This window comes from Natator depressus, chromosome 23 (assembly GCF_965152275.1).
Source record: "Natator depressus isolate rNatDep1 chromosome 23, rNatDep2.hap1, whole genome shotgun sequence".
Classification (NCBI taxonomy): domain Eukaryota; kingdom Metazoa; phylum Chordata; order Testudines; family Cheloniidae; genus Natator; species Natator depressus.
Genome location: NC_134256.1, coordinates 6,547,107 through 6,574,058, shown reverse-complemented (window position 1 = coordinate 6,574,058; position 26,952 = coordinate 6,547,107). Strand labels below are relative to the sequence as shown.

Below are 26,952 nucleotides of genomic sequence, written 5' to 3'. Positions count from 1 at the left end.
CACCCTGACAGCAGGACTGTCTGGCTATGTAGACTCCCTCCTCAGGCCCTATGCTACCAGCACTCCCAGCTACCTTCGAGACACCACTGACTTCCTGAGGAAACTACAATCCATCGGTGATCTTCCTGAAAACACCATCCGGGCCACTATGGATGTAGAAGCCCTCTACACCAACATTCCACACAAAGATGGACTACAAGCTGTCAGGAACAGTATCCCCGATAATGTCACGGCAAACCTGGTGGCTGAACTTTGTGACTTTGTCCTTACCCATAACTATTTCACATTTGGGGACAATGTATACCATCAAATCAGCGGCACTGCTATGGGTACCCGCATGGCCCCACAGTATGCCAACATTTTTATGGCTGACTTAGAACAACGCTTCCTCAGCTCTCGTCCCCTAATGCCCCTACTCTACTTGCGCTACATTGATGAGATCTTCATCATCTGGACCCATGGACCAGATGATGGACCATGATTTCAACAATTTCCATTCCACCATCAACCTCAGCCTGGACCAGTCCACACAAGAGATCCACTTCCTGGACACTACGGTGCTAATAAGCGATGGTCACATAAACACCACCCTATACCGGAAACCTACTGACCGCTATTTCTACCTACATGCCTCCAGCTTTCATCCGGACCACACCACACGATCCATTGTCTACAGCCAAGCTCTGCGATACAACCGCATTTGCTCCAACCCCTCAGACAGAGACAAACACCTACAAGATGTCTATCAAGCATTCTTACAACTACCATACCCACCTGCTGAAGTGAAGAAACAGATTGACAGAGCCAGAAGGGTACCCAGAAGTCACTTACTGCAGGACAGGCCCAACAAAGAAAATAACAGAATGCCACTAGCCATCACCTTCAGCCCCCAACTAAAACCCCTCCAATGCATCATCAAGGATCTACAACCTATCCTGGAGGACAACCCATCACTCTCACAGATCTTGGGAGACAGGCCAGTCCTTGCTTACAGACAGCCCCCCAACCTGAAGCAAATACTCATCAGCAACCACACACCACACAACAGAACCACTAACCCAGGAACCTATCCTTGCAACAAAGCCCATTGCCAACTGCGTCCACATATCTTTTCAGGGGACACCATCATAGGACCTAATCACATCAGCCACACTATCACCTGCACACGTTCACCTGCACATCTACCAATGTGATATATGCCATCATGTGCCAGCAATGCCCCTCTGCCATGTACGTTGGTCAAACTGGACAGTCTCTATGTAAAAGAATAAATGGACACAAATCAGACGTCAAGAATTATAACATTCAAAAACCAGTCGGAGAACACTTCAATCTCTCTGGTCACTCGATTACAGACCTAAAAGTGGCAATACTTCAACAAAAAAACTTCAAAAACAGACTACAACGAGAGACTGCTGAATTGGAATTAATTTGCAAACTGGATACAATTAACTTAGGCTTGAATAGAGACTGGGAGTGGATGGGTCATTACACAAAGTAAAACTATTTCCCCATGTTTATCTCCCCCTCCATACACACACACACTGTTCCTCAGACGTTCTTGTCAACTGCTGGAAATGACCCTCCTTGATTATCACTACAAAAGGCTCCCCCCCTCAACCCTGCTGCCCTGCTGGTAATATCTCACCTTAAGTGATCACTCTTCTTACAGTGTGTATGGTAACACCCATTGTTTCATGTTCTCTATGTATATAAATCTCCCCACTGTATTTTCCACTGAATGCATCCGATGAAGTGAGCTGTAGCTCACGAAAGCTTATGCTCAAATAAATTGGTTAGTCTCTAAGGTGCCACAAGTCCTCCTGTTCTTTTTGCGAATACAGACTAACACAGCTGCTACTCTGAGACCTCTCAGAATGACTGTTGCTCTCTCCTGTCCGATCTTGCATAGAACACGTGGCAGGAGCGGTAGGGAAGGAAAGGTGCAATTGATATGGTCTGACCAGCGGATGACTAGGGCATTGCCTTGGGAGCGGGTGCCGAGCCCCGCCCCACCCCCCTCCCCAGGGAGTACTGGGTGCCTTTGCTGTTGGCATGGGAGGCGAAAAGGACTCTGGTAGTTGGAGTCTCCCCGCAAGTGGAAATGTCGGCAACCACAGTGTCGTGGAGCACCCATGAATTGCTGGCTCAGAGAATCTGCAATCACGTTCTGATTCCCGGGGAGATAGGCTACTGACAACAGGATCTTGTAGGTGACCCACAGAGGAACTGCTTCCTCGCAGAGCGCTGGTGACCATGTGAATGGATGGGAGAAATGCGTGGCGCGGGACGCCCTCCGCACCACCCGAAACTCCAGGACGTTGATGTGCATCCTCGATTCCTGAGGGATCCAAGTCCCCTTTGTCACGTGATCGTCATGAGTGAGGCACCAATGGCTCCCTTGCTGGGGAAAGGGCGGGTACTGCCACTGAGCCGGTGGAACCTTTGGATAGTCATAGCGACGTTACGGGAGGGGCAGACCCTGTGCTCTGTCCGAGTCCTCCGATGCTGAGAAGCCAGAGCCTTTGGTACTGTCGGAACCACAGGAGCCACAGAGAGCAGGTGGGAACATGACCCAAAGGAGGTAAGTTCAAGGTAGGAAAGCATACCCTCTTCGGTGGCAACTGCACCTGAAGACGAAGGCACCTCACCGCCTCCAATGCAGAGAGTTCTTGCGGCTCGGGTGCTGACTTCGGCCTCCCTGATGTCACTGGCATGCGCCCCGCAACCGGAAGCAGAGCTGGAATGGAGCACTTCCGCAGAACCCAGGGTTTCCTTGACTTCAGTGGCACCGACTGACCTGGAAAGGATGCATGGCATGGTGGAGCTGGCATTCTGTGTGATGTCTTGTGAGCCTTGGAACATGCCGCTTCTCCGTGGCTGGAACTTGTAGGCGATGCAGTGTCCTTTTTGGGCCTGGAGGAAGACTCCCTGCCATGTTATGCACATGTGTCTCAGCCTGACAACTCGGCCCTTGCCTGGGTCCATAGCACTGGTACCAGTGGAATCGGACTGGGTCTCCGTGGTAGAAGGTGCACTCCTGGGCTTCTCAGGCTGATGTACTGTGGGGGCAGTCCCTGGCCGGGGTCTGACTGCGGTCTCATGGCAACCTCCATGAGGTGGTTCTTGAGGCAGAGAGCCCAGCCTGCCCGGGTACGGCTTGGGCAGGAGAGGCAGATATGGCACCTGAAAGCAACATGGGCTTCTCCCAAGCAGTAAAGGCAGCGCTTAGCTCGTCACTGACCAAGAATGAGTGATGGCAGGAGGTGCAGATCCTGAACCCCGATGTCTTCGGCATAACCCAGTACCCAGACCTGGTTGCTAGGGAGGGTGAGGTGGGAGAGCAGGAGACAGGTAGAATGGCATCCTGAAGTCCCTAACAATCCTAAAAACTAAATTACTGTAAAACCAACAAAAATACTAACCATGTACAGGTAGAAAACCATCTTTTCCCCCCTGCATTTTAGAAAGTGCATCACATTCGGACCATGTGGCAGTGAGAAGGAAATGAGGGCACGGTCAGCCCGCCCTGCCCTTTATTGTCTCAGACAAAACCATGAAGCGTAGCAAGTACGCCTGTGTGGACCAAGGGACACTACTACTTTCAAAATCTCCAGCTCTGGATTCATGGTACGTGTGTACAACCCTCTGTGGAAGAGAATAGGGACCATCATTCGAACAACAACTGTGGTATGTAACCTATTGCTTACATCCGTCTCTGTACCAGATGACTGGAGGATAACTAATGTGATGCCAATTTTTAAAAAAGGCTCCAGAGGTGATCCTGGCTATTACAGGCCAGTGAGCCTAACTTCAGACCCAGGCAAAACTGTTTGAAACTATAGTAAAGAATACACAAATAAACGTGATATGCTGGGGAAGAGTCAACATGGGTTTTGTAAAGGGAAATCATGCTTCCCCAATCTACTAGAATTCTTTGAGGCGGTCAACAAGCATGAGGACAAGGGTGATCCCGTGGATATAGTGTTCCTGGATTTTCAGAAAGCCTCCCTCACGAAAGGCTCTAAAGCAAAGTAAGCAGTCCTGGGATAAGAGGGAAGGTTCTCTCATGGATCAGTAACTGGTTAAAAGACAGGAAACAAAGGGTAGGAATAAATGGTCAGTTCTCACAGTGGAGAAAGGTAAATAACGGGGTCCCCCAGGGATCTGTACAGGGACCTGTGCTGTCCAACATAATCATTAATGATCTGGAAAAAGGGGTGAACAGTGAGGTGGCAAAATTTGCAGATGATACAAAATTACTCAAGATAGTTAAGTCCAAAGTTGGCTGCGAAGAGTTACACAGGGACCTCATTAAACACAGGAACCTCACTAAACTGGACAACAGAATAGCAGATGAAATTCAGTGTTGATAAATGCAAAGTAATGCTGTCACGTCACACATGTACATTGAAAAACATAATCCCAACTATTCATACAAAATGATGGCACTGAAATTAGCTGTTAGCACTCAAGAAAGAGATCTTGGATAGCTCTCTGACAACATCCACTCAGTGTGCAGCGGCAGTCAAAAAAGCGAACAGAATGTTAGGAACCATTAGGAAAGGGATAGATAATAAGACAGAAAATATCACTATATAAATGCCACTATATAAATCAATGGTATGCCCACACCTTGACTAATGTGTGCAGCTTTGGTCACCCCATCTCAAAAAAAGATATATTAGAGTTGGAAAAGATACAGAGAAAGGCAACAATAATGATGAGGGGGGAATGGAACAGCTTCTACATTAGGAGAGATTAGAAAGACAGGGACTGCTCATCTTTGAGCTATGGAGTTATATGACAGAGGTCTATAATTGTGACTGGTCCGGAGAAAGTGACTCATCGAAGCATAAAAGGGCATGTGACTAGATAAGGGGACACTGGACTCCATTTTAGTGCCTGTGTTTTTCCACACACTGGGTTGGGGGCTTGGCTTGAAACAAAGAAGTTCCTTCCACATGAAATAAACTATAAAAGGGGGAAGTCAGTTTAACCAGGAGAGCCTGACTCCCTCTCAGCACAACACCTGGAAACACCTTAGGAACAAAGACTGAACGGGGGGTGCCAGGCAGGAAAGAAGGAAGCCTGCCTGTGTAGGGAAGCTGGGTGGACAGTTAGTACTATCTAACTGTTTAATCCTATCCAGTTTAGAGAATTTAGATTGCGGTTTTATTTTTTATGGTAACGTACTTTGATCTGTATGCTATTACTTATAATCACTTAAAAGGGAGCCCAGGCTGGCGAGACAGAGGGTTCAGTGATACCCCAGTTCCAGGTTGCATCCCGGGGAAACGCGTCACAGGCTCCCCACGGGTCCTCCCCACCTCCAGATCAGCCCCCAGGCTCCCCTGAGCCTGCACTCACCTCGTTCTTCCTGCCCAGCAGGAGGTAGGTGGCCGTGACCTCGTTGTATTTTTGGCTGTTCAGGGCTTCCTTGATCTCCTCGCGGGTGTATCCCATTCCCACCATCACCTCTGGAAGAGAGGGGTTGGATTCACTTCTGGCACAGACACCACCCCCACCCCCGCCGGGGCAGGTGCCATGCGGTGTCCAGCCCCCGCCGGATGGCACAAGCCCTGTGTGTCCCCTGGGCTAGATGCTAAGCCCATGGGCAGCGCCCATTTGCCCAGGTACTTCTGAGCCCTGTCGGAGCTGAGATGAAAGGGTCATATCCCGGCCCTGCGACCCTGTGCAGCTGCCTTGGGGGGGGAGTCAGACAAGGGTCCAGGCAGTGGGGCCGTAGTCTCGCTCTGTCCCACAGCCAGTCAGCTCAGGCCACTTCAGTGAGCCCTCCCCTAGCTGGTGCCAAGCAGAGCCCCTCCCTGAACCTCAGAGAGACTGCGGACAAATGCTCCCCCAATAGGCGTTCCCCCTTTGGTCATCGGGGTCCAGACAGTGGTGCCCACTCAGCACAGCAGAGTCCTGGACCCTCACCGATGCGCTTGGTGTCCCCAAAATCCTCCTCAGGCTCCTTGTAGGGCTTCAGCTCGTCGCCCTCGTAGCCGATGTTGATCCATTTGTCCTTCATGATTTGCTGAGAGAGAAGGGATGGATTAGGAGGTCTCGGGCCTCCCTGGTGGGGGGGCTGCATCTCGAGACCAAGCACCCCTCACCCTCCCTCCCATGGGGACAGGGGACATGACTGCCCCTTGCCACGCACCCATCGCCCCCCCCCACACACAACCGGGACAATAGCCGCGTCTGCCTCCCACCACACACCCATCATACACACACGCCCCCGCACTGGGGGAAGGGCCATGTCACTACGCACTCCTCCCGCTCCACAACCGGGACAGGGGCTGCATCTGCCCCTGCCACTTACCCATCAACCCCCCCCCGCCAACCACACACCCCGGGACAAGGGCTGCGTCTTCCCTCCACCACACACCCATCAACCTCAGGGGAAGTCTCCCTGCCCGGCAGGGAGGGAGTGGGGGTCAACCCATCACTCAGCCCCCGCTCCAGGACAGGGCCTGTCTCTCTCTGCCAGGCACCCATCACACCCCTACCCCCAGCGGGACAGGGGCAGAGTCTCCCCCCCGGCACCCCTCAGGACGCAGCCTGCATCTCCCCGCTGGGGAACAGGCTGTGTCTTCCCACCACTGGGCAGGCCCTCCACCCCCGGCAGGGCCTGCAGACCAGGAGCAGAGACAAAGGACTCAATGCACTCCTTCCAGTGCACCTGAGCCCCATCCCTGCTGTGTGTCTAGAGACGCTGTGGGTTAGGGAGCCTGACAGCCCAAATTCTGGCCCCCAGGGAGCTCCCATGGGCCTGCGGGAGCTGCACCTCCCCAGGGACTCCCTGCTGGCTCTGCAGGCCCCACCCGCGCAGGGGGCCGAGCTCTGTGGGGGCTGCACGGAGCCTGCCTGGGTCTCAGACACCCTGTAATTATCCCCTGAGTCAATTACACTAATTACAGTCATTGGGGAGACAGCGCCAGGCAGGGCCCCATGGAGGCAGAAACAGCTTAATGAGAGCTCGCCCCCGTGGGGATTGCTGCCACTCGGGGGGCACAGTGCAGAGCAGAGGGCAAAGATGGCGTCCCAGCTCCATGGACAGAGTTGGGGGGGCTGGGTAAATGGGGCCACAGAGCACAGGAGCGGCAGGGTGAGGAAGTGGGAATGTTGATAATATTATTATGATGCCCCTGTGCGCCTCGGTTTCTCTCTGGGCTTTGCACTGCTCTGCACAGGGTGTAAAGGGTTAAACAGTAACTCCAGGGGCAGAGGCGGGGCTGGGAGGCACCGCACTGTCTGGGGGCTGCCAATAGGTTGTTCCGGACAGGCCGTAACCGACCCAGATCGATGGAGGGCACAGGGAATGGGGAATGCCAAGGGATTGAGCACAGGGAATGCCGGGAGGTTCTCCCGGGAGCACCCTGCCACCCTTCCCTCCCCGGGGCACTCACCTCCAGGGTGCAGCGCTTGGCAGGATTGAGCACCAGGAAGCGGCGCAGGATGGTCTCGCAGTCTGTGGACATGTAGAAGGGGACGCGGTACTTGCCTCGCAGCACTCGCTCCCGCAGCTCCTGGGGGGACGAGGGAGGGTCAAGTCAGGCAGGGTTCCCCCCGCCAGCCTCCCTGCCTGCCCGGGACCTGCTGAGCCATCCCCAGGGACTTGGCTAGGAGCTGGCCCCAAAGGGTTCCCCCCTCCCCCTCCCCATACAAAGGGGGGGTCAACTCCGATGCAAGGCAGGGACTGGGCTCTGCCTAGCAGGGCTGTAGGGTCCCCTGGGCCCCAGCTCTGTGCCCAGGCTCTGGCTATAGGGACCCAGAGCCTCCTCTGTGATGCAGGGGACAAGGCCCTGCAGAAAACACAGCCAGACCTAGAGATTGCCTTTCCGCCAGGCTAAGCACTGGTCCTGCCACCATGCCCCCCCAACACCTCCATCCCCATGTCCCCCCAGGACCCCCATGCCCCTGAGTCACCACCCCCCATCCCTGTGTGCCCCCCAGACACCCCCATCCCTGTGTGCCCCCATGCCCCCCTGCTCACCTTGAGGTTCTGCCCATCGAAGGGCAGCGAGCCGCTGACCAGGGTGTAGAGGATGACCCCCAGGCTCCAGATATCGACCTCGGGCCCATCGTATTTCTTGCCCTGGAAGAGCTCGGGTGCGGCGTAGGGGGGGCTCCCGCAGAACGTGTCCAGCTTGGAGCCCAGCGTGAACTCGTTGCTGAACCCGAAGTCAGCGATCTTGATGTTGGCATCGGCGTCCAGCAGCAGGTTCTCTGCCTGGGGGGGGATGGGGGGCACAGCAGGGTCCGGCCACGCCCCCACAGCCAGGGGGCTGGGGTATGTCAGGGTCAGGCCCCACCCCCACAGCCGGGGTGGGGAGGGGGTGGGAGGATAGGGGCAGTGCCTGGGAGGGAGGGAACAAGGGGGAGTGGGTGCTGGGAGAGGGCCTGGGCTGGGGCAGAAAGGGGCTCTTGCCTTCAGGTCTGGTGTGGTCTGGGGGGAGGGTAAGTACACGGGGGGGCTGGGGGGATGTTCGCGCAGTGCCCAGAGTGGGGGAGGGGAAGTACATGGGGGACTGGGGGGATGCTCGGGCACTGCCCAGGGTGGGGGGAGGGGCAGAACCCGGGTGGGGTGACTCACCTTCAGGTCTCGGTGCACGATGTTCTTCTGGTGACAATAATGCACGGCTGAGACGATCTGGGGGCAGAGCTGGCAGTGACTATGGGACTAACGGACGCCATCCTCTGCCACCCATCACTCCCCCCACCCCCCTGCCCCCCAGGAGGGGAACGGCTCCTGTAAGGCGAGTGCCCTGCTGCCAGGGATCGATGGCTGGGAAGGCAGCGCCCATCCAGATTTCCAGGCCGGCTCCCAGCAGGGAGCCCTTAAACCCCACACACACACACACACACCCCGCCACACACACACACACACACACAAGAAGAGTGGTTCTCACGCTTTGGTACTGGTGACCCCTTTCACACAGCAAGGCTCCGAGGGCGACCCCCCTTACGAATTAAAAACACTTTTTTATATTTAACGCTATTCTAAATGCTGGAGGTGAAGTGGGGTTTGGGGGCTGCGGCTGACAGCTCATTACCCTCGGTGTAATAACTCCTGACCCCCTGAAGGGTCATGAGCCCCAGTTTGAGAATCCCTGCACAAGAGGGTCAGCAGCAGAGCCCTTCCACTCTCCACTGCCCCCTCCCCCTACTCCACACACACCACTCAGCCTCCGCCCCACAGACTAGGGCCAGCAACTCAGCCTCCCCCCACAGAGCACACAGCCCTCCCAGAGCCAGCAGCACAGCCCCCCCATGCAGAACACGCAGCCCCCCCGAGCCGTCAGCACAGCCCCTCACAGAACACGCAGCCCCCACGTGCAGAGCCAGCAGCCCCCCCCACGTGCAGAACACGCAGCCCCCCCAAGCCATCAGCACAGCCCCCCACAGAACACGCAGCCCCCACGTGCAAAGCCAGCAGCCCCCCAGAGCCATCAGCACAGCCCCCCCACAGAACACACAGCCCCCATGTGCAGAGCCAGCAGCCCCCCCACGTGCAGAACACGCTGCCCCCCCGACCCGTCAGCACAGCCCCCCACAGAACACGCAGCCCCCACGTGCAGAGCCAGCAGCCCCCCCACGTGCAGAGCCAGCAGCCCCCCAGAGCCATCAGCACAGCCCCCCCACAGAACACGCAGCCCCCACGTGCAGAGCCAGCAGCCCCCCCGACGTGCAGAACATGCAGCCCCCCCGAGCCATCAGCACAGCCCCCCCACGGAACACGCAGCCCCCACGTGCAGAGCCAGCAGCCCCCCCCGACGTGCAGAACATGCAGCCCCCCCGAGCCATCAGCACAGCCCCCCCACGGAACACGCAGCCCCCACGTGCAGAGCCAGCAGCCGGCCCCCATCCCTCAGGCTGGAGCTGACCAGAGACTCCGCCCTGAGCTACAGTGATGTGCCCAACAGGGCGGGGGCTAGGGGTGCAGAGAACTCCCACCCCGCTCCCCGCAATCCCTGCTGCCAGCTCCCCCCACAGCCAGTGCCTGCCTGCTCCCCACAGCGCCCCCTGCTGGGGTGGGCCGGGCTCTTGTCCAGATTCTGTCCTGACCTGTCTGAATTTTGCCCGGGCTTCCTTCTCCTTCATCCGTCCATGTGACACGAGGTAGTCAAAGACTTCGCCTGCGGGGAGGGGGTGCGGTCAGGAGCAGTCTGTAGTGGCAGGGGGTAGTGCCAGGGAACCCGAAGCCAGGAGGGAGGCTGGGGTGAAGGGGCTTCTGGCAGATGTGCCCCCCACCTCCCCGCCCTGCTGGACAGCCACAGCCTCATGAATGCAGCTTTCCTGCTGGGGGGGGGGGGGTGGTCCATTACAGCAGGACATGGGGGGCATGGAGACCCCACACATTCCCCAAGAGCGGCCAACCAGGCTGGTTGTGCCGGGGTTCATGCCCCCCACCCGACACTGGCCCACCCAACCGCACCCTGCAGCGTCCATGATGGGATGAGCCTGAGCCCAGGTGGCACCAGCCCGCAGGCACAGATGGGAGCCGCCCATGGAGCCACTGGAATGGATGGGAATGTGTACGCCCCCCGCCTGGCTCCCAGTGCCAGCCTGCGCAGGGAGGCAGCTGCCAGGTGGGTGGCACCTGCAGGGGCCTGGTGGCTTGGCTTATTTTAAACAGAGCGAGGATAATTTTAGCAGCATGGGGGGGAGCCAAGCAGGGCCTGTAATCAGGAGGGGCTGTGGGAGGGAAGAGGGTGCATCACGCCAGGCAGAATCCCTGGTCAGGCAGGGATGTGGGGGGAGTCACACCAGGCAGAGCCCTTGGTCAGGAGGGAGTGGGGGCATGTCACGCCAGACAGGCCCCTGGTCAAAAGAAGCTGTGGGGGGTTCACACTGGGCAGGGCCCCTGGTCGGGGGGAGCGGTGGGAGGGGATATGCCAGGCAGGACCTGTGGTCGGGAGGGGTGGGGTCGGGACATGCCAGGCAGGGGTCCTGCCTCCCCGCCACACCTGTCTATCTCCCCAGGCTGTGATTGCTGGGGAGGCCTTTGGGGTGCTGGGCCAGGCTGGCTCCCATAGCTACCCACAGGCTCAGAGGGTCCCAGAGCCAGACTGCACCCCAGGGCAGGCTGGGTGGGGCTGTAGCCCGGAGAACACTGGAGGTGAGCCAGGCAGAGGGATCTGGGGGCCATGCAGGTAGGGGGTGCGGGAACGCAGAGGGGTCCAGAGCTCCAGGTGCGGCACAGACACCCCCAGGGGTTGCAGGCATGCAGAGGGCACAGGCCTGGGGGAGCAGATGGCGGGGCAGGGGCTGCCAGCGCCGCAAGGGGCATTCTCACCAGCACTGGCATACTCCATCACCAGGTAGAGCGTTTTCTCCGTCTCTATCACCTCAAACAACTTCACTGTAACAGAGAGACACGGGTCAGGGCCCAGCTCCCGACATCGCCCAGCGAGCCCCACTCCCACCCGCACAGCCCACACGGTGCCTGCCGCTGGGGCCCTGGTCGGGGTCTCTCCCATGGTGACGCTGGAAGCTTCTTCGCTCCCTGTGCAAGTCCCAGTGCCCCTAGCTCCTGGTGGTGTGGACAGGGCGGCACTGTTACTCCCCACGCGGGATGGGGAGTGGTGTCTCTGAAAACGCCCTTCGCAGCACAGCATAGACCCCTTCCAGAGGGCTGGGGGCCGCAGGGAGGGGCTGGGGGCCATGACACTGCAGAGACAGCTCTGGTCTGTGATGGCAAAAAGAAGGAAATTCCCAGGCAAACCCCTCAGCTCTGTTGCTAGGGGCTGCCCAGGCTCCCTGCACTCCGGAGCTCCCGCCCTTGGGCAGCTGGGGCAAAGGGGGTTGGGGTGACCCAGCCCCAACATCTGGAAATACTCGGGGAAGCTTTGCACAGTCACCAGCCTTCACTCTACCCCTCGCTGCTGCCCGTCTGCTCCCTCCACAGCTCTGCCCTGTCCAGAGCCCGCTCCGCTCCCAGAAGTCCTGGAGCCTGCAGACAGCCCCACGCGCCAGCCGGGAGATGGCAGACATGCCCACGGCTGCACTGCCACAGACCAGAACCTCTGCACTCACACAGAGCGTGCTAGACCCTCCTCTGAAATATATGGGTCACAGTCCCGCAAACACCCTCCTGGGATGGGCCTGGCCCTCCCTCCCAAACCCCCTCATGGGCCGGGCCTGGCCCTCCTACGCAATGTCCCCACAGGACGGCCCGACTCCCACCCAACGCCTGTCCCAAATGTTCTCACAGGATGGGCCTGTCTCTCCCTTCCCCCAGACCCATCACTGGACAGGCCTGCCCCTCCCCCACTCACACGCCATCACAGGAGGGGCCTGACCCCCTGTAGTTGAGGGACCTGCAGGGGCAGTGCCCACCGAGCAGAGGTGCCAGGGTCCGGATCCCCTCAACTGGCAGAGGCCGTTGTGGCTGGGGGACGGGGTATTTGGGGCTGCCATTTGCTCAGGCCCCATCGCCCTCGTGCCGCTGAGCCCCAGAGCCAGACCCCCGGACCCCAGCTCACCGATGTTGGGGTGGTTCAGGCCCTTCATGATCCGCACTTCCCGGAAGAGCTGCAGGGGGCAGAGAGACGGGGGTGTGTGTGGGGGGGTGTTAAACAGCCTCACAGCTCCTCCTCACCTGCCCCACCACCTCTAGCCCCCCAGGGCCTTTCCCTCTAGGGGGCACTGGCTCCAATCCAGCCCCATGGCAGGGGAGCAACTGGTTCAAGGGGACAGAAAATGAGACATGGGGCCTTTCCCCTCTGGGGGGCACTGGCTCTGATCTGACCCCATGGCTGGCGAGTAGCTGAGGGGGACAGGGAAGGGGACATGGGCTCTTTCCCCTGGGTGGGGGACGCTGGCTCTGATCTGGCCCATGGCTGGCGAGTGGCTGAGGGGGACAGGGAAGGGGACACGGGGCCTTTCCCCTCTGGGGGTGCCGGCTCCGATCTGACCCCATGGCGGGCGAGTGGCTGAGAGGGACAGGGAATGGGACACGGGCTCTTTCCCCTTGGGGAGCGCTGGCTCTGATCTGGCCCTATGGCAGGGGATGGGCTGGCTCAGGGGTTTGTTCTCATCTGCTCCCCACCCACAGCTCCTTTGCTAATTAGCAGCCCCTGGAGATGCCTCTGGAGCAGCTGTTACCACAGCGACCAGCCTGGCCTCTGGGCACTAATTAGAGCAGTGATCTGAGGGTGGGGAGCCCATGTCAATGCCAGGGGCTGGGGCAGCCAGTGCGGGCTGGGGCTGGTAGTGTCCTGAGGTGGGGGGACAGGAGTGGGGCAGGTGACCTGGGGCGGATAGGAAAGGGGGGCAGGTGCCAGGCAGGGTGGATGTCCCAGGTTAGCTGCGCGGAGAGGCGCAAGGCAGGGCCGGTGCCCTGGGGGGCCGCCGGGCAGAGGGATGGGTCTCTAGGATAGCGGGGTGGGGCGCTGGGTATGGGACCCGAGCTCGCGGAGGAAGCACAGTGAGGAAGTCGCAGGCATGGGGAACCCAAATGCCAGGGCCAGAGCCCCCCCTCCCCCAGCCCGGAGCACAATGGGCTCTTTGTGAAGCCTGGGAACCTAGCCGCTGGCGTCAGAGCTGAGCCGTGGGCAGCCAGCGGGAGGTGGGGGGCGACCCCCATCCAGGGTGGCCTGGAGCTGCTGCCCGTCCTGCCAGTCTCAGGCCTGGCTACCTCTGTCCCTCCAGGCCCAGCCCCCGGGCAGCGTGGCCCCTGCCGGGACATTGCCCCCTCCCCAGGGCATGGGTCTGCCAGCACCTGCAGGGTGTGGGGCCCCTCCCCCTCGGCTCATGCTCACCTTCTGGAGGCTCGTGGGGTTCAGCTGCGTCTTGTCGATGATTTTTATTGCCACCTACAAACAAACCAGATTCTGGCTGGGGGGCGGGGGCGGGGTTTAGGGCACTCAGTGCCTGCGCCCCCCACTTCCCTCTTTGTGCCCCATACGCTCCTCCACTCCCCTGCCCCATCTGCACTTGTGCTATACTCCAGCAGGCCCTGACACCTCAGCCTCCCCCACTCTTCCCAGTGCCCCCCCAACATCTGAGCTCCCCTGTGCACCCCCTCAGTTTACACTACTCCAGAGAGCCCCCCCATGTCCCCCACTCTCCGTGGAGTGCTGCCACGTGGCTCCCCACGTCCCCTGCTCTCCCCGGAGCGCTGTCCCATGGGCCCCCCCCGCCCCATATCCCCTACTTGCCCTCCCTAGTGCGCTGCCCCATGGCCCTCTGCAGCGCTGAACCATGGCCCCTGCCCTCACTGGAGCGCTGCCCCATGACCACCCTATAGCCTCCAACCCCACAGAGTGCTGTCCCATGGCCCCCGCACCCTCACCTCTCTGCCTGTCAGGATGTGCCGGGCCAGCTTGACCTTGGCGAAGTTGCCCTTGCCGATGGTTTTGAGGAGTCGGTAGTTGCCGATGTGGGGCTGCTCGTCGGTGCAGGAGGCGATGGAGTTCCGGCAGCGTGCACCCAGCGACCGGCTGGACCACGACGAGCCCTTCTCCGAGCGGCTGCTGGCCAGGGTGGAGTGCTGCAGGGGAGAGAGACAGTGTCACCTGGGGGCAGGAGGGCACTAGGCGCTGCGGGGAGTCCTGGCTCCCAGCTTCCTGCTCTAATCGCCAGACCCCACTCCCCTCCCAGAGCTGGGGAGAGAACCCAGGAGTCTTGGCTCCCAGTCCCCTGCTCTAGCCACCAGACCCCACTCCCCTCCCGGGACTAGTGCACAGTTTGGGTTCAAAGGCATGCTGCGGCCACTCAAAAGCTGGGTCAGCACAGGGGCCCCAGCCCCATGGTTTCCCCAGTCCCGAGTACCATGTGCCCAGCTGAGCAGGAAAGCCCAGTGGGGTGGAGGAGTCACTGTGCTACCAGAACCAACCGGATCCTGCCTCAGGACGATGGCACCACACACGACAACAGGGAGGGCAGGAAGATGCCCTCCAGGCCCCCCCCTCCAGCCCCCTTCCTGGGCACTGGCCAACTGGGAATGGGATCAGGAGTACCTTCCTAGCAAAAAGAAAAGGAGGACTTGTGGCACCTTAGAGACTAACCAATTTATTTGAACATAAGCTTTCGTGAGCTACAGCTCACTTCATCGGATGCATCCGATGAAGTGAGCTGTAGCTCACGAAAGCTTATGCTCAAATCCGATGAAGTGAGCTGTAGCTCACGAAAGCTTATGCTCAAATCCGATGAAGTGAGCTGTAGCTCACGAAAGCTTATGTTCAAATAAATTGGTTAGTCTCTAAGGTGCCACAAGTACTCCTTCTCTTTTTGCGAATACAGACTAACACGGCTGTTACTCTGATCCCTAGCAAAGGACGTTCCAATGGGCACCGCTCGGGGCACTATGCCTGTGACGAAGTGGGACTGTTCTTAATGTTTCCTCTGAATAATGTGGGGGTGCCTCAGTTTCCCCTAGGCAGTTCTTAAATATCTAGGTGGTGGGGTAAGGGTGTATGATCATTGCAGAGCCCTAGAGGGCAGGTGTGTGCAGGGGTCTGGACACAGAGAATGGCCAACACCCTGTTTCCTGGCAACTGATGGCCTGGCCCTTCCCCCCTGCAAGGTGAGAGCTAAAGGGTTGGAGAACAAAGGAATCAGGTGACCTCCTGGCCCAGGAAAGGAACAAAGCCCAGAGGAGGGGGGGCTGGAGGGAGTTTCAGTTTGGGGCTGGCTGGGACATGGAGTGAAGTGCAGACATGGTTGTCTGAGTCACTGCCCCCCAAAATGGACCCAGCCGAGGGGTCCCGTTCTCTGCACCTGCAAGCTCTGTTTTAGACCATGTTCCTATCGTCTAATAAACCTCTGTTTTATTGGCTGGCTGAGAGTCACGTCTGTCTGCGAAGCTGGGGTACAGGACCCTCTGGCTTCCCCAGGAGCCCCGCCTGGGCGGACTCGCTGTGGGAAGTGCACGGAGGGGCAGAGGATGCTGAATGCTCCGAGGTCAGATCCAGGAAGGTGGAAGCTGTGTGAGCTGTGTGTCCTGCAGACAGGCTGCTCACAGGAAGGCGACTGCCCCAGAGTCCTGACTGGCTTCATGGGGAGCAGTTCCAGAGCATCGCCCAGGGACTCCGTGACAACTGGTGGCAGAGGTGGGATGTACTGCACCCTGTGGATGGCGCTTCCTGCAGTAAGTGACTGGGGAGCAGTAAAACGAAGGGGGATTGACGAGGACCAGGCATGCTGAAGGCTCAGAGAGGAGCGGTTTCGGGGGGCGGTTAACCCCTGGGAGTGTGTGACCAGCGAGAAGGACTGTGCAGTAATGGGGTCACCCTGGGGACTGCGGTGAGCAGTCTCAGGGGCGGAGGAGCCTGCGGCTTGGCCCTGGGAGACAGAAGGACTTTTGCAGTAACAGGGTTCCCAGGGGGATTGAAGCGAGCGGTCCCAGGAGCGGAGGAGTCTGCAGCTCGACCCTGGCAAAGAGGTGGTGACCTCGAGAAAGCTGGCATACTTGGGGTTCTCCCTGGAAACCGTGGGGAGCTGAGAGCACACAGGCCTGTGAGTCCACAACAACTTGGGAAGAGCGGAGTGATGGCCTGTCACTGTCTCCTTAAGAAGGACATTGTAACCCTGTGCAGAAAGAGAGGGTTGAGCATTGGAAAGTTCACCAAAGCACAGTTAATCGTGCAGCTGGAGGAGGATGATCACTCTAAGGAGCAGATTCCTGACCCCAAATGGGGCTATAGCAGGATCTGGGAGCAGCTGGAGTGGTAGCCAGGCATCCCGAAAACTCCTGTCCCCGACCAGATGGGGGTCTTCACGATCGGGTTCCCCATCGGGGGATCGGAGACGGACGGGATTGGAGCTGAGTCCGAGAGAGCAAGAGGACTGTGAGAGACAGCGAGAGTCCAAGAAAGAGCTGCAGAAGCAGCAGCAGCATGAACTGGCGGTGGCAGAGCGGAGAGGCCCAGGGGACCTCCCAGGGGTGAGTGGGGATAGACCCCGGGGGGGCCAGTTCCGCAGGGAACCTCGAGACTAAATTGCTGCCCCTGGTTAAGGAGGGGGGGGATGTAGATGCCCACCTCACTGCCTTTGAGCAGGCTGGAGATTTGAACCAGGGGGACCCTGCGGAAAAGCCCCGGTGTCTAGCTCCCTTGCTGGGTCCCAAGGCCATAGACTCCGTCAGCCAGATGGGTGGGGAGGTGGACAGGCTCCCACTCCTGACCCCAACCTATACGTCTGTGTGGAGTTTCCTGGGGTCAGGGCCCTCGGACCTCCAGCGGGAGCGGAAGGTGACGGTCAATGGGGAGACATTTCTGGGGTGGCGAGATCCTGGGACAGAGAGAACCGTTGTCAGGGGCTGGGTGGTGCAGCCTCAGATGCTGAGGGGCTGTGTGAGCTGGGTGAGGGTCCCAGGGACGAAACCCCTCGCCCTGCCTATGGCCCAGATCCCTGTGCAGACACAGGAGGGGTCGGGCTGGCTGGTTGTTGGGGTGCTCCAGGATACCAGCTGCAAGACCCTGTTGAGGGATGACTGTGTCTCTTTGGGATAGGATCCAGGCCCTGCTCCTGTAACGGCCGAGGGTTTGAATTTGAATCCAGGGAACCAGTCGGTGGAGAGGGAAATGGTCAGTGAAAATGCAGATGACCTGGCTGGCAGGGGGAGGAGCTGCTCGGCTCAGGCTACCCGCCTGCTTGTAACCAGACCCCTGGGGCTCCCCACCCCCCTTGCACACTGGAGAGGGGGCTCACGCTGGCTCTGATGCTGTGAGGAAAGCAGGGAGCTCGCTGCCTACCCCCACTGGGACAGCAAGGGCAGCGCTGAGCACAGTGGGAGCTGACACTCCAGCAGAGGGGTGGGGGGAGACACAGGCAGGGCAGGGGATCTGTTGGGAGTGGCAAGGTGCTTGGTAAGGAAAGTCTGGATGAGCCTAGGCAGCCTTATGAGCTGATGGCTTTGTCTAGTCAGCAGTGGGGGAAGGCGAGGAGAGTGGAAGCTGAGTGTCCCTGGACCTTACCTGTTAGCTGGGTGGAGAATTGGGACAGTGAAGGAAACGTGCCTGTGTCTGTCAGGGGTATTGACTTGCCTATGGAGGGAGCTACCCTGATCTCCAAGCAGTTGTCTGTGACCAGCCTTGTGTGCTGGGACAAGGGGAATGAGATCCCAAGCTGTGTGTCTGTGAAAGGAGAAAGTGTGTCCGGCTCTTCTTTGTCTGTGAAGCAGACAGAAGGGGCCTTTCAGCCTGTGCTGGTTGAGGGTAGTGCAGTTGTCTCAGAGTTGGTTCTGGATTCAGCTAAAGCCCAGGAAGAGAATGGTCCTAAGTTTGTGTCTGCTCGGGAGAATGGCCCTGTAACTATGTCACATCCAGTTAGTGTCTATGTAAAATCCCAGAGACCAGACAATTCTGGTGCTTGTATTTTGCCTGTTGCTAGTGTGTGGCAAAGGGAAGGAGAATGCTTCTGACCTTTTATCTAGGAAGTCTGTAAGTTTGCCTGAAAGGGGATTGTGTAGGAATCCGCCTGATGGGCCAGAGGTAATTCTGGATGTAAGTGAGACCCAGAAAGAGTCTGTTGTTGCTCAGGAAAGTGTTCCTCTAGAGCAAGCCCTAGGTGAAGAGGGTAAGAGCAGAATTTCTATGGGGGGTGAATTGTTGCATAGAAAAGCCCTAGGGAAAGGAATCCTCATGGAGTCTTTACAAGCAGTTTACTGCAACTGAAGGGTGTGAAAGTGATTTAAGAAAGAAAGTCTCTGTTCCTAACAGCCAGAAATTTTCTGTTGTGAATGGATCCACTGACTTTCCTGTTGAAAGATCCAGTGTGGAGAGCTTTGAGAAGGTCTCAGATGGAGTGAAAGCTGTTAAGAACGTTAAACCGTCCTATAACCAAGTGGCTGTGTTTGGCCAGCTTGTTGGGGAGGCAAGGTTGTTGAGAAAGGAATGTCTCCATGCTAGTTCTGTAAGTGAACAGTATGTGGCCCAGGTCCAGATGGGGGCCCTTAACCAAGAGAGCCCGAATTGCAGCCCTCCAGACTGGAGCGCTGGGAGAAGACCCAAACCCAGTTTGACCCCCTGGGGTTTTGGGGTGGCCAAAGGGCACAGGCCGTATAAACCTTCCCACATGCGGCCTGCGAGTGCTATCGACCACCCCGACCTAAGGGAGGGCGTGAAACTGGAAGGGCCTGGTGTAACTCCTACCAAGGAATGGGAGAGATGCTGGGGCATCCATGGGAACGTTGGTGGATTCGAACTTCCCCAGGTCACCGGCTAAAGTGACCCCGCTCAGCTCGATCTCAAAGGAAGGAGAGACGTGACGAAGTGGGACTGTTCTTAATGTTTCCTCTGAATAGTGTGGGGGTGCCTCAGTTTCCCCTAGGCAGTTCTTAAGTATCTAGGTGGTGGGGTAAGGGTGTATGATCATTGCAGAGCCCTAGAGGGCAGGTGTGTGCAGGGGTCTGGACACAGAGAATGGCCAACACCCTGTTTCCTGGCAACTGATGGCCTGGCCCTTCCCCCCTGCAAGGTGAGAGCTAAAGGGTTGGAGAACAAAGGAATCAGGTGACCTCCTGGCCCAGGAAAGGAACAAAGCCCAGAGGAGGAGGGGCTGGAGGGAGTTTCAGTTTGGGGCTGGCTGGGACATGGAGTGAAGTGCAGACATGGTTGTCTGAGTCACTGCCCCCCAAAATGGACCCAGCCGAGGGGTCCCGTTCTCTGCACCTGCAAGCTCTGTTTTAGACCATGTTCCTGTCGTCTAATAAACCTCTGTTTTATTGGCTGGCTGAGAGTCACATCTGTCTGCGAAGTTGGGGTACAAGACCTTCTGGCTTCCCCAGGAGCCCCGTCTGGGCGGACTCGTTGTGGGAAGCGCAGGGAGGGGCAGAGGATGCTGAATGCTCCGAGGTCAGATCCAGGAAGGTGGAAGCTGTGTGAGCTGTGTGTCCTGCAGACAGGCTGCTCACAGGAAGGCGACTGCCCCAGAGTCCTGACTGGCTTCATGGGGAGCAGTTCCAGAGCATCGCCCAGGGACTCCGTGACAATGCCCGGCCCAGCAGCCAGAACTGCTCTCCGCCGCCGAGCCCTGGGGTCGGGCACCACTCGGGGCACCAGGCCTGGCCCGGCAGCCGGAACCTCCTGCTGAACTCTGGGGCCAGGCCCAGCTGGAGGAGCAGGGGTGGGTCGTGCTGGGCAGCCGGGGGTGGGGAGATGCAGCAGGCCCTGCAGGGGAGGCTGCCTGCAGGGGTGGCGCAGAGCCCAGCCTTTTCAGAGTTGCTGCCCTTGCCGTGTCCTGCAGCCCGCACCAGCCCCCGGGAGCCACATCTGCAGCTTCAAGGAGACACCATCGATTCTCCCGTCCCCTGCCCCAGCTGCACCCAGCCAGGGAAGGGAGGGGGCAGCAAGCAGTACCAGGAGAGTCCAGACAGCAAGACTGCCTCCTGACTTCCCCCACACCCCCTCATACCTGCCACTGCCCCCCCCTCCTCCCAAGACCTGGCACTGCCCCCACACAACACAAAACCCCTCTCCACACAGTGCTGCTGTCCCCTCCAACCCTCACAGCCCTCGCCCCTCAGTGCTACAAGCTCCCTATATTAGTGCAGTAAAGGCACCCCCAAATCCCAGCCTAAATCTGTCATGGCCCCCCCCCAATGTGCCCTGAATGTCCCTGTGCTTTCAGAGCTGCTGTCCTCAGCGAAGGGGGGCAGGCCGGGCCCAAGGAGCCGATCGCATTTACCCGCTCAGACAGCTCAGAGCAACTTGGCATGAAGAGCTCCAGATGGACACCGGCAGCACAGCTGGCAGACTGGGGGTGCCCAGCGCTCAGCAGCCCGCAGGCCGGGCACCCCTCCCAGCACCACAGGGGGCCCAGCGCTCAGCACCCCACGGCCCCGCAGGCCAGACACCTCCTTCCCAGTACCCCACAGCCCTGCAAGTCAACATCTCCTGCCCAGCACCATGGGGTGGGGGTGGGCAGCACACAGCATCCCACACGCCCGCAGGCTGGGCACCACCCCCCAGCACCCCACAGATCGGGCCGCTCCTGTTAACACCCATGTAGCCATAGGACAAAAAGGAGGTTAGTGGGTTACACGTTATTGTAGTAAGTCATAAACCCAGTGTCCTTATTGAGATCATGACTTTTGGTGTCAATTCATAACTTTACTAAAGGTCCCAAGCTCGTCTTTCAAAAGTGTTGAGGAAGTTTCCTTTGAGGACGAGGAAGGAGAGTTCAGATAAAGAGTCACCATGCTGTGAAAAGTGCTCACCCACAGCCACGGGTGTTTTTGTCTTTTATCATTTTCCTGTGTGAGTTCATTTGAGAGCTCAGTGACCATCTGGTTTCACCCGCATAGTAATTGTTGGGGCGTTTAGTGCACATGTTGTGATAGACGTGTAGGATCCATGGATCTGGAAAGGTGTGTTGTGGGGATCATTGTAGCGGTGGAAATATGGCTGCAGGTTTTGCATCTGTTGTTCTGGCAGGGTCTGGCACTGTTTTGAGTTGGTGGGTCCTGCTCTGTGGGGAGCTTGCCTCTGATGATGAGCTTGGAGAGGCTGGGGGGTTGTTCGAAGGCCAGAAGAGGAGGTTCGGGAAAGATTTCTTTCAGGGTGGGATCCCCACAGAGTACAGATTGTAGTTATTTAATGATACCCCATATGGGTGCCAGTGTGGGATGCTAGGTGACAACTAGGGGTATGCGGTCGGAGCGGGATTTATTTCTCTGCTGAAAAGGTTCTCTTGGGGTATTTGGGTGGCCCATTCCATGGTGGGATCTACTTCCTTGGTGGAGTGTCCTTGTTTGATGAAGGTGGTTTTGGGTGTGTTAAGGTGTGTATCCTGGACTCGCTTCGCAGCATATTCTGTGGTATCTGAGAGCCTGGCTGTAGCTAACAGATTTCTTGGTGTTCGGGGTTGTTACAGGATCTGTGAAGGTACGTGTGGGGATCCGTGGGTTTCCTGTGTAAAGCTGGCTGTAGGGTTCCATTGCTGAAGCGGATTGTGGTGTTCAGGAAAAGTTGATTCTAGTGTGGGAACATTCTAGAGAGAGTTTAATGGGCGGGAATGGGGTGGTGGCCGCTGAAGTTGTGGTGGAAACCTATAAGGCAGTTTAGGTTGTCTGTCCAGAGGATGAAAATATCATGCATGTATCTCAGGTATATCAATGGCTTTTGTGGAGCATTTCTCCAGAAATTCTTCTCCATGGTGCCCCATGAAGAGGTTGGCATATTGGAGAACTATCCGAGCGCCCATGGCTGTTCCCATGGTTTTTGACAAAGTGTTGTTGAATGATAACTGTTCTGGGTGAGGATGAAAGGGATGAGGTTGGTGATGTGCTTGGGATGGACAGCTGAGGGCTGTCCATTGTCTTGTAGATATTGAGGCAAGCACCTATGCCATCACTGTGAGGGATATTGGTGTATTGGGAGGTGACATACATAGTGACAAGGGTGGTGTTCAGAGGGAGGCTGTTACTGTTGCAGAATTTCTGGAGGAAGTCTATTGTTCCTTGGAGGAAGCCGGGCCTTTGTGTACTGAGTGGTTTGAGGGCGGTTTCTATGGGTTCTGATATTCCTTCAGAAAGAGTGTCAGGGCTGATGGGTCTGCGTGAGTTGCCTCATTTGTGCATCTTGGGAAGCACACAGAAGGTCCCTGGGGTGGGTTTGGGGAGGATGAAGTTGTAGAGTTTCTCTTGGAGTTGTTTGGGGAAGAATTTGATGATCTCCTTAAATTCCTGGGTGAATTGTGATGTGGCGTCTTCTTTGATTACTTTATAGTAGCTGGTGTCAGAGAGCTGTCGGTTGGCCTTACTCTATCTGCTGGTCTGATCACTATCTGATCTTGTCCTCTCAGCAGTGGAGAGATTGGGGTGGATGTGATTGTTGATTGCAGAGCCATTTTTTCCCCCTGATGCAAGCCATGTAATGATCAAGTGTGTGGTTTTGTCCACTGTGGGGTGTCCAGTCAAGTTCCCCATATAGCAGGACAGACCAACACCAAGTGGCACCAGACCCTGACAAAACAACAGATGCCAAACCCACACCCATAGCTCCACTGCTGTGATGGTCACTACTCCACACAACACACCTTTCAGGGTCCATGGGTCCTGGACATGCCTAGCACAATACATGGTGTAACCTCATCCAGTGCACTAAAAGCCCCAAAAATAATAATGCGGATGAAACCAGACAATCTCTGCGCTCTCAAATGAACTCACACAGAAAACTGATAAAAGACAAACTGCACATCACCCGTGGGTGCACACTTCACAGAATGATCACTCCGTATCTGACCTCCCAGTCCTTGCTCCCAGGAACCCTGCACAACCCTTTCAAAAGATGAGCCTGAGAGCTTAAATTCATAACTTTACTTAATAAAGACCCTGGATTTATGGCTTATTTCAACAATCTGTAACCCACTAACCCTCCTTTTTTATCCTCTGCCTACAGGGCTACACGGGCCACTTCACCTTGAACGGTCTCTTAGAACATGGAGAGAGAATATCCTGGGAACCACACAGCTACAATAAAATGTGTGTTAACTACTTATGCCAAACAATCTGGTCCACCTTTTATTTAGTTGTGACCCTCAGAACCTTTCCCAGCCCTGAAGAAGAGCTCTGTGTCGCTCAAAAGCTTGTCTCTCTCACCAACAGAAGTTGGTCTAATAAAACATATGACCTCATCTCATGACAGAACAAGGCGTAATGGTCTCAAGTTGCAATGGGGGAGGTTTAGGTTGGATATTAGGAAACACTTTTTCACTAGGAGGGTGGTTAAGCACTGGAATGGGTTACCTAGGGAGGCGGTGGAATCTCCTTCCTGAGAGGTTTTTAAGGCCCGGCTTGACAAAGCCCTGGCGGGGATGATTTAGTTGGGGATTGGTCCTGCTTTGAGCAGGGGGCTGGACTAGATGACCTGCTGAGGTCTCTTCCAACCCTGATAGGCTATGATTCTATGATCCACCTTGGCTCTCTAAAGTGCCAGGTAAGATTTAAGGTTAGAAGTGCTACATCGGCACATCTGGTGAAGAGTGTCTCTGCTGATGGGAGAGAGCTTAGGTTGGTGTAACTTGTATCACTCAGGTGGGTGGCTTATTCACATCCCTGAGCGCCATAAGTTATACCGAAGTAAGTGGTAATGTACACCTGGCCTAAGAGCTCTGGCCCTGTGAGCTCAGCTCTTCAGACTAACACCTGAGACCTCAGCCCATTGTTGCCCTCCAGCAGAGCCCTGCTGAGTTCACATGCTCTGTCTCTCCGGATCCTCTATGGGTCTCAGCCAGTCCTTAATCACCAGCCCTTCATATCTCCTGCTCTGCCCCACGAGCATTTTAACCCTTCGGCACCAACCGGGCAGCAATACCAAGTCAAATAAATCACTGCCATGCACATCATTCATACAAATATTACAGAAAATTCCCATTTTGGTCACACATGGCCAACTGGAAATCCAGAGTTTCCAAGCGTTTGACTTTGCAACAGCAATCTTCTTGTAGTGAGTGTGTGTGTGTGTGTCATCTCCTAAGTGTTTATAAAGGCAAACTGAAAACTTGAGTCCCATCCTATGGGACTGAACTGAACTGAGCCCTTCCTGGATCACAGGTCAGGCTGAGACCTTTACATCCACCACAAGGCGTGCTGCCTTTTGAGCTAATAGGGTCACTGGTAGTAGTGAGCTGTAGCTCATGAAAGCTTATGCTCAAACAAATTGGTTAGTCTCTAAGGTGCCACAAGTCCTCCTTTTCTTTTTGCGAATACAGACTAACACGGCCGCTACTCTGAAATCTAGTAGGAGACTGTTATCCTCCATGTGGACCAGCCACCAGAGGGGGGTGAGATTCACACTTGCCATTGGGTGTCACTACTATTTGCTGACAGCAGAGGACTGGTGAGACTCAGGACTCCTGGGTTCCACGGCAGGCTGGGGAGGGGAGGGAAGGGGAGGAGGCTGTAGTAGTTATAAATCCTTCTGCCCCTGTGCTCCCAGTCCGTCCCTACCCGCCCTGCTTCCACCCTTCCTCTTGGGCTCCTGTCTTTGTTCCCCCCTGTCAGTCTCTCCTGCTATTATCCCCGCAGGCTGTCCCCACTCTTCTCCCCCACACCTGGGCCCAGCAGGGGGGCACTGACAACACAGAAGAGATGGTCTCCGGGCTCATAGGTCTGGGGCAGCCCTTGGCATGGGGGGCCAGATGAGTGGGGAGCAGAGAAAGTGCATTGGTTAGCAGGGGCAGAGGGAGGGTGTCGGCTGATAGGCCAGTTGGCTGGGGGTCTTGGGGGGCAGTGGGAGGGCGCTGGTTGGTGGGGGCAGAGGTAAGGTGCCAGCAGGCAAGGAGGAGGGTGGGACTTGGCATGGCACAACGAGAATGCTGTATCCACACCAGCCATTTCCCTGGGTGAGGGCTGCACTCCCAAGGGTGGGAACAACTGACAGATGCAGCTCCGTGCCAAGTGCTGCAATCTCCTTGGAAGAGGGAGAGAGTGGGGGAGAGGGAGAGAGGAGGGGAGAGGGGAAGAGGGAGTGAGAGTGTGTGTGTGTCCCCACCCCAGCCTCACATCAGCCACGGGTTCAGTACACCAGGGGCTGCCAGCCCAACGCTCCCCGGCAGGCGACCCCAGGGCCCCGCTCCCCTGCTCGGTTCACGGGAGCCAGGCAGCCCCGGTGTTTGGTTCTACCCCAGCTGAGCAAGCGGCCCCCCTGCGGGCTGGGTTCGGGGTCACACAGTGAGCCCAGGTGTTCGCCTGCAGGGCCTGGCCCCTACGGAGCCCTCTGCACTGCAGGAGGCTCCCGGGGCAGCCTGGCCCCAGCCCACAGAGCATGCAGGCCTGGCAAGGTGAGATGCCCAGCGCCTCGTAGCTCCATCCACAGGCCCTGAGCCTCACAATGGCTGGGCCCCCTGCAGGGCAGGCCAGGCTGCCCTCCCCTGACACCCAGGCCTGGAGAGTGATAGGGTCCTGCTCCCCAGGGGCTCCCCGTCTGAACTCCACAAGCCCAAACCTGCTGGCACAGGGGGCATCATGGCCCCAGCACGGCCTCAGGCTTCTCCCTTCCAGCCTCAGCCTGGCATCTGGAACCTCAATGGCCCTGCTGCGCTGGCCAGCAGCATGGCCTCACAGCACTAGGGCTTAGAGACTAACCAATTTATTTGAGCATAAGCTTTCGTGAGCTAGAGCTCACTTCATCGGATGCATACTGTGGAAAATACAGAAGACGTTTTTATACACACAAACCATGAAAAAATGGGTGTTTATCACTACAAAAGGTTTTCTCTCCCCCCACCCTGCTCTCCTGCTGGTAATCAGATGTCAAGAATTATAACATTCAAAAACCAGTCGGAGAACACTTCAATCTCTCTGGTCACTCCATTTCTGATCTCAAAGTGACTATCCTTCAACAAAAAAACTTCGAAAACAGACTCCAACGAGAGACTGCTGAATTGGAATTAATTTGCAAATTGGATACAATTAACTTAGGCTTGAATAGAGACTGGGAATGGTTGAGTTATTATAAAAAGTAACCTATTTCCCCTTGTTTATTTCCCCCCCCCCCCCCGACGTTCTTGTTAAACCCTGGATTTGTGCTGGAAATGGCCCACCTTGATTATCATACACATTGTAAGGAGAGTGATCACTTTAGATAAGCTATTACCAGCAGGAGAGTAGGGTGGGTGGAGAGAAAACCTTTTGTAGTGATAAACACCCATTTTTTCATGGTTTGTGTGTATAAAAACATCTTCTGTATTTTCCACAGTATGCATCCGATGAAGTTAGCTGTAGCTCACGAAAGCTTATGCTCAAATAAATTGGTTAGTCTCTAAGGTGCCACAAGTACTCCTTTTCTTTTTGCAAATACAGACTAACACGGCTGTTACTCTGAAACCAATGCTACGGCTGGCGCTCATCCTGCAGCAACACACTTGAGGCCACTAAATGACACGACATTGGCCCTCGCCTCCTTCCCACCTGCCCTGGGACAGGGCAGAGAAATGAAAATGATGAAAGGTCTAGAGAACATGACCTATGAGGGAAGAATGAACAAATCCAATTCT

General features: G+C 56.9%; 1 protein-coding gene across 4 annotated transcripts in view; it reads right to left on the bottom strand.

Moving 5' to 3' along the window:
* Positions 1 to 26,952, bottom strand: part of MARK4 (microtubule affinity regulating kinase 4) — a 63,446-nt gene that overhangs the window by 18,735 nt on the left and 17,759 nt on the right. For all 4 annotated transcript variants that reach the window (XM_074937344.1, XM_074937345.1, XM_074937346.1 and 1 more), the window contains exons 2-11: positions 14,306 to 14,503; positions 13,773 to 13,826; positions 12,495 to 12,543; positions 11,306 to 11,371; positions 10,075 to 10,145; positions 8,603 to 8,659; positions 8,003 to 8,239; positions 7,416 to 7,535; positions 5,941 to 6,040; positions 5,371 to 5,480 (exon numbers count right to left, since the gene is read on the bottom strand). In XM_074937344.1, coding sequence (XP_074793445.1) covers positions 5,371 to 5,480; positions 5,941 to 6,040; positions 7,416 to 7,535; positions 8,003 to 8,239; positions 8,603 to 8,659; positions 10,075 to 10,145; positions 11,306 to 11,371; positions 12,495 to 12,543; positions 13,773 to 13,826; positions 14,306 to 14,503 — 1,062 coding nt within the window. The remainder of the gene's footprint in view (positions 1 to 5,370; positions 5,481 to 5,940; positions 6,041 to 7,415; positions 7,536 to 8,002; positions 8,240 to 8,602; positions 8,660 to 10,074; positions 10,146 to 11,305; positions 11,372 to 12,494; positions 12,544 to 13,772; positions 13,827 to 14,305; positions 14,504 to 26,952) is intronic.